Source organism: Takifugu rubripes, chromosome 13, assembly GCF_901000725.2.
Source record: "Takifugu rubripes chromosome 13, fTakRub1.2, whole genome shotgun sequence".
In the NCBI taxonomy this organism is placed as follows: domain Eukaryota; kingdom Metazoa; phylum Chordata; class Actinopteri; order Tetraodontiformes; family Tetraodontidae; genus Takifugu; species Takifugu rubripes.
Window position 1 is genome coordinate 18,392,901 of NC_042297.1, and position 6,729 is coordinate 18,399,629.

The 6,729-nt window shown below is 47.3% G+C and overlaps 1 protein-coding gene across 2 annotated transcripts; it reads left to right on the plus strand.

The window, feature by feature from the left end:
* The first annotated feature begins 77 nt into the window (after positions 1-77).
* copb1 (COPI coat complex subunit beta 1) lies at positions 78-6,373 on the plus strand. 2 transcript variants are annotated; one of them, XM_029845834.1, is made up of 22 exons: positions 78-232; positions 933-1,085; positions 1,189-1,418; positions 1,510-1,679; positions 1,770-1,884; positions 1,958-2,050; positions 2,136-2,273; positions 2,380-2,499; positions 2,735-2,842; positions 2,919-3,065; positions 3,148-3,293; positions 3,422-3,518; positions 3,597-3,757; positions 3,842-3,962; positions 4,036-4,263; positions 4,374-4,553; positions 4,825-4,969; positions 5,049-5,168; positions 5,252-5,397; positions 5,468-5,557; positions 5,787-5,942; positions 6,081-6,373. In XM_029845834.1, exons 2-22 carry the CDS (start codon positions 995-997, stop codon positions 6,111-6,113), a joined length of 2,835 nt encoding a protein of 944 aa, XP_029701694.1. In that variant the 5' UTR covers positions 78-232; positions 933-994; the 3' UTR covers positions 6,114-6,373. The 2 variants fall into 2 exon arrangements, with proteins under 2 accessions (XP_029701694.1, XP_003970008.2); XM_003969959.3 differs by having other exon boundaries at positions 79-232; positions 6,101-6,373.
* Positions 6,374-6,729: the final 356 nt, after the last annotated feature.

Consider the following 6,729-nt stretch of genomic DNA (forward strand, 5'->3'; position numbering starts at 1 on the left):
GAGATACAGCGTAAACACGAGGTTGTTGTTTCGCGTTTGGCCTGCTGGTTGTTTGGGTCTTCGGGGCCACCGTAGCAGTGATGTGGCTCTCGCGCTAACCTTCCACGTCATGAGGAAGTGGCGGAGCACCGACAGACAGATCAGCGAAGGAAGGTTCGGGGGATCTTTGCAGATGTAAACGTCCATAACTGGTAATCGAAGGCCAGTTAGGATCATAGTAATCCCATCCCGGGTGAGTTATGTGGCAGTTTATCAACCAGTGCGTGTGAGGTTTGACTGTCTTGTCCAGATGTAGTTGAATATTTCAGTCAGAGACCGACGCAATGTCCTCCATTTCATTGCTAGCCCAGGCAGAAGCTAAATTAGCGTTAGCCGAAGCTCAACTCTCAACCTTTGATTGCATATGTCATTTTAACCCAACACTATATTCTGCGAAATGATTGATTAACCCGAGTGTTTTCGTAAGGCACCCATGTACGGATGTTAGTGGGTGGTAATGCAGCTAATTAACCAAGTGTAATAACATTGCGCACATCTTCAGGGCAACTAACACCATCATTCATCGGCTTGTTTCCAAACCTGCTCTATTATTTAGATCTATTCAAGGAGAACTCCGCAGCAATACAATCAAGATAATCGACAGAAGGAATCTAAGAAGTTATTGCAGTGTGCATATGGCATCCTGGTGCCAAGGCCGGCTTGTGTCAGCCAACGTTTTAGCATATTTTCCATAATTTTTCCTTTTTTCGCCACACGTTTTTCTCCCTGTGAAGGTTTTTCTTGATGTTTAAACAGTGTTTGTCGACGGGCAGACGTTTTTGTGTCAATAGGACTGTTCATCAAACGCATATTGCTTCCTTTTGCAGCTTTTGCAAAAGCTTCTCCTCAAAATTCAACTTACTTTTCTTTTTTTTTTTAAATCTTTCTTGTAGGTGTCGCCCAGTGAGTAAATTTAACTTGGATTCTGCGAAAACACCACAAGTCCAGCAGCAAAATGACAGCTGCAGAGAACGTTTGTTACACTCTGATCAATGTTACATCTGATTCAGAGCCTCCTTCCGAAGTCAGCCTGAAAACTGACTTGGGTATGTTTTGCGACCACTCGCCCATATAGCTATAATAGTTTACATCTAGCTCGGTTTTCAGCTGAGTCTCGCTAACCACAGAGCTCATCACATTTCTTTACAGAAAAGGGGGAAATCAAGGCAAAAACCGAAGCCCTGAAGAAGGTCATCATCATGATCCTAAATGGTGAAAAGTTGCCAGGGCTGCTGATGACCATAATTCGCTTCGTGCTGCCACTTCAGGACCACACCATCAAAAAGCTGCTGCTGGTTTTCTGGGAGATTGTCCCCAAAACAACAACTGATGGTAAACTCCTTCAGGAGATGATCCTGGTCTGTGATGCCTACAGAAAGGTCAGTCAGCAAACAGCACTCGTGAGCACCGTCTTCCGTTTGCTTACGTTGAATCACCAGTGGTGATATTGAGAGCTCCTTGTGATTTCAGGACCTTCAGCATCCCAATGAGTTCATCCGTGGCTCAACGCTGCGTTTCCTGTGCAAACTGAAGGAGCCAGAGTTGCTGGAGCCTCTCATGCCAGCCATCCGGGCCTGTCTGGAGCACCGTCACAGTTACGTGCGACGAAATGCCGTCTTGGCCATTTACACCATCTATAGGTACAAGGCTTGACTCTCTGCTTGGACGTAAATGGTGCTTGTCTGGCGTTTATTCACGACCAAGCGACTGACTGCGCGTATTTGTGTCAGGAACTTTGAAAACCTCATCCCAGATGCTCCAGAGCTGATCCATGATTTTTTGGTGAATGAGAAAGATGCCAGCTGCAAGAGAAATGCGTTCATGATGCTAATTCATGCCGATCAGGTTTGCAGCGTTTGCTCTCATAGACAGAGAGGACTGGTCCCTGAGGATTTAATCACACTTTAATGTCCGACAGGATCGAGCTCTGGATTACCTCAGCACGTGTATCGACCAAGTTCACACTTTCGGGGACATTCTCCAGCTGGTCATTGTGGAGCTGATTTACAAAGTTGGTGTCATTTGTTTGATTCAAGCTTTACAATCTTCCCACCTCATATGCTGTTTTGTCTAACCAGAACCCTTTTACCCGTTAGGTTTGCCATGCTAACCCCTCTGAACGGGCCCGCTTTATCCGATGCATCTACAACCTGTTGCAGTCCTCCAGCCCAGCGGTTAAATACGAAGCTGCGGGCACTCTTGTAACCCTGTCCAGTGCTCCCACAGCCATCAAGGTAAACCACTCAGGTTATGCTTGTCGGCTCATGTATCGTTTGGTCCATATTTCTATTGTACCAGAGTATTGATGTCGCTACTTTAATCCTTTGTGTTGGGCTTCAGGCTGCAGCCCAGTGCTACATTGATTTGATCATCAAGGAGAGCGACAACAACGTGAAGCTGATCGTTCTCGACCGCCTGATAGAACTCAAGGAGCATCCCACTCATGAGCGTGTTCTCCAGGTAGGTGGGACCCAAACTAAGGTGGAGGTTCTGGGATTAGCATTTGTAATGAACAAACTACAGTGTGTGTAGGGAGGAGGGCATTTGTTAACGGTGCCGTTTTAACCCTTAAAAAGCAGAATATTGTGTTCCGATAAGTTATTTAAAGTTACATTTCGGGTGATTCAGAAACGATTTCTCTGTAAATGTGTGACTATCAAATATGGAAGTCCATTTTTTTTTTATTCCTTTCCAGGACCTGGTCATGGACATTCTGCGCGTGCTCAGCACCCCGGACCTCGAAGTAAGAAAGAAGACCTTGCAGCTGGCTTTGGACCTTGTCTCGTCCCGTAACGTAGAAGAGGTCAGTGACCACACAGCCAGGTTATTTCTGCCGTCGCCGAGCCGCCTGAATGAAATGACGCCCGTCTGCGTCGCAGTTGGTGATCGTTTTGAAGAAAGAGGTGATCAAGACGAACAACGTGAGCGAACACGAAGACACGGATAAGTACAGGCAGCTGTTGGTGCGCACGCTCCACTCCTGCAGCGTGCGCTTCCCTGACATGGCAGCCAATGTCATACCTGTAGTAAGTGCTCAGTTCTTCATAAACACATGTTTGCATTGATGTATGAAGTGGTGAAAACCTCGGATGTGGGAATCCTTCGCAGCTGATGGAATTCCTAAGCGACACTAATGAAGCGGCCGCCGCCGACGTGCTGGAGTTTGTGCGGGAGGCGATTCAGAGGTTCGATAACTTGAGGCCGCTCGTCATCGAGAAGATGCTGGAAGTTTTCCACGCCATCAGAACTGTCAAGTAAGGCTTTACGAGCACATCTAGAGGACCGCCGATGTTCGTAATGTCAGCTTGGCTTTACGGAGTTTGCCATAGGATTTGATGAGAGTCAGTAAAAAGGAGTTTTTATGGAAGTTGTCACTTTTCAGGATTTACAGGGGAGCGTTGTGGATCCTGGGAGAATACTGCAGCACCAAGGAAGACATCCAGAGCGTGATGACGGAAGTGCGCAGGTCCCTGGGAGAGGTATGCATTGTGACAACACTACCCTCACCTGGGAATCCCATAAGTTAAGCAACAAACGGCTGTGTCCCATTTGGACAGATTCCCATTGTAGAAAATGAAATAAAGAAAGAGACGGGGGAGGTGAAAGCAGAGGATGAAGTGAGTGCAGCTCCAGCTCAGAAGCTGGTGACAGAAATGGGCACTTATGTGACACAGAGTGCTCTCAGCTCCTCCAGGCCCTCAAAGAAGGAAGAGGACAGGTAAAAAGTGTCTCCAGTTGTGTCTCCCTGCTTCTACGGAGCGTCCAAACTCCACACAACTCGTCACCATTTCTCTCCACCCAGACCTCCGCTCAGAAGCTTCCTGATGGATGGAGATTTTTACGTGGCAGCGTCCTTGGCCACCACGCTGACCAAAGTGGCCTTGCGTTACGTTGAGATCGTCCCAGATAAAAAGAGGCAAAATGTGAGTGGCCGCTCGCCGCGCTGGAAACAAGCGGATGTTTGTCCGCTGCTCTGACGTCCGCTGTCTGTTTCAGTCCTTCGTTGCAGAGGCCATGCTCATCATGGTCACTGTGCTGCACCTGGGCAAGTCCTCTCTGCCCAAGAAGCCAATCACAGACGACGACGTGGACCGCATCTCGCTGTGCCTGAAAGTCCTGTCGGAGTGCTCGCCACTTATGAATGACATTTTCAATAAGGAGTGCCGTAAATCCCTGTCACACATGCTGACTGTCAGACTGGAGGAGGAGAAGCTCTCGCAGAAGGTGAAGGCGCTTATTCACGCAGCTGAAAACGCCGGCCTCCGTTCTGTCGTTCGCTAGCGAGGCCGCGGCGTCCTGTCTGTAAGTAACCGTGCGTCCGCCTCTGACCGCAGAAGGAGTCGGAGAAGCGGAACGTCACCGTGCAGCCCGACGACCCGATCTCCTTCATGCAGCTGACGGCCAAGAACGAAATGACGTCCAAGGAGGACCAGTTCCAGCTCAGTCTCCTGGCTGCCATGGGCAACACTCAGAGGAAGGAGGCTGCCGACCCACTCGCTTCAAAACTCAACAAGGTGGCTCACAAATCAAGCGCGCCCTCTATGTGATCTGAGATTATAGAATTCTATCAATGGTGGATCTTTACATTATGTCTTTTTAAGAATATGCATAGAACTATAGCAAACATTACATGTAATGGGCGGTGGCTCCTCAGCTATTGGGGAGGGGCTGAGAGGCTTCCAGGTTGATGGTTCAAGTCCCGGTTGAGGACCAAAGTTGAGATAGAGTAATTAGGAGATGGATGGATGGATAATGACACTATCGTTCTACTCGGCTCCATTCTAGGTAACCCAGCTGACTGGCTTCTCAGACCCTGTATATGCGGAAGCCTACGTTCACGTCAACCAGTATGATATTGTTTTGGATGTACTGGTGGTCAACCAAACCAGTGATACCCTCCAGAACTGCACCCTTGAGCTGGCCACTTTAGGTGAGCTGCTTCTGCCTCAGCAGCACTCGGCTGTGTGACATGACTCAATATTAATCAGAGCTTTCTTTTTTTCCTTCAGGTGATCTGAAGTTGGTTGAAAAGCCCTCCCCTCTGACTCTGGCTCCCCACGATTTCGCCAACATCAAGGCCAACGTGAAGGTGGCCTCCACCGAGAACGGCATCATATTTGGCAACATCGGTGAGATGATCTATTTGTTTGCTGACTAGCTGAAGGTTAGTTGCTACGGTGCTTGATCCTCGCGTCTGTCTCCCTCTCGTCAGTCTACGACGTCTCTGGTGCTGCTAGCGACAGAAACTGCGTGGTCCTCAGTGACATCCACATCGACATCATGGACTACATCCAGCCAGCTTCCTGTACCGATGCAGAGTTCCGACAGATGTGGGCGGAGTTTGAGTGGGAAAATAAGGTAAATTTGAAGTTGCTTGTAAAAAAGAAAAGAAAATCCCGAGTCTTACGTCTCCGTGTCTTTGTTGTAGGTGACGGTCAACACCAATATCATTGACCTGAACGATTATCTTCAGCATATCCTGAAGTCCACCAACATGAAGTGTCTGACTCCTGAAAAGGTGGGTCTGAGGCTTCACACTGGTCACGGTGAAGACAGAAAATTAAGCTTTAAAGATAAAACACACGTTTCAATATGGCAAAGCCCTTAAATATAACCTCCTCCCATTTGAAGCGTCATAACTGATAATAAAGACTCATTTTGTACCTAAGCAGTTTGTAAATGGAATTGATTCTATTTCGATTCAGAAAACAATCACTAATAGCCGCAGTTCTTTCGTTCACCATCAGGCTCTGTCTGGCTTCTGCGGCTTCATGGCTGCCAACCTTTACGCTCGTTCTATCTTCGGAGAAGACGCCCTGGCTAACGTCAGCATCGAGAAGCCCATCCACCTGGGCCCCGAGGCGCCCGTCACAGGACACATACGCATCAGAGCCAAAAGTCAGGTGGGTCACAGCTGAGAAAAATCCAGTGTAACACAACTGTCGTCTGGTTCTACTTCTGGTCGCAGCCAAGTTGATTATAACATGTGACATTATATTGTTATATATATATATATACGAACTGGCTAATGCTAAATCCAGCATGTATCCTTCATTCGCAGGGGATGGCTTTGAGCCTCGGCGATAAGATCAACCTCTCTCAGAAGAAGGCGAATGTCTGAGGCCACTTTCCTCCCGCCGATCTCTCCTTTTTCTACTTTCTTGCCTGTCGTCTTACAGCCGTTTCATTGCTGCCAGGTTAGATCTCTTTCCTCTTTTTTTTTTTTATTTCCATCGCCGCTGTCTGAACTGTACATCTCAGTTAAATTCTGTCCCTGTCCTGTAAAATTTTCAATAAAAACACAAATGTATTAAAAGAACGGAAAAGACTTTGACCCTGTGTTGTTCATTGTTTCAAATCTTCAAACTTGCTTCACATTTTTATGTTTAATCTCAACATGTTTGTCCTATAATAAAGATGTTTCGCTTAATTAAGTCGGATGAACTGAAAACGTCCTCCAGAATTAGGTGCCGCGGTGATTTTTCAGACAAAACGCAATCAAAATTTCTGCAGTTTGATGTCGTTAAAACCTTTTATTTTTTAAGCGGGATGAAAATGGATTAGTATCGGTGCACACTTACCTATTCTCTTAGATAACTCATGAGTTCAGGTGAATTTCCTGGAAAAGGATGGAATCTGGGCAGTCGTCTACCTGGTATGTCCCAAAACCCGGCTGCAATAGGGCCCTGG

Coding starts and splice junctions, on each gene's coding strand:
- copb1 (XM_003969959.3), top strand. CDS start 995: ATGACAGCTGCAGAGAACGTTTGTTACACTCTGATCAATGTTACATCT. Junction 2,500..2,734: donor CTCATGAGCGTGTTCTCCAG/GTAGGTGGGACC, acceptor ATTCCTTTCCAG/GACCTGGTCATGGACATTCT. Junction 2,843..2,918: donor CGTCCCGTAACGTAGAAGAG/GTCAGTGACCAC, acceptor TCTGCGTCGCAG/TTGGTGATCGTTTTGAAGAA.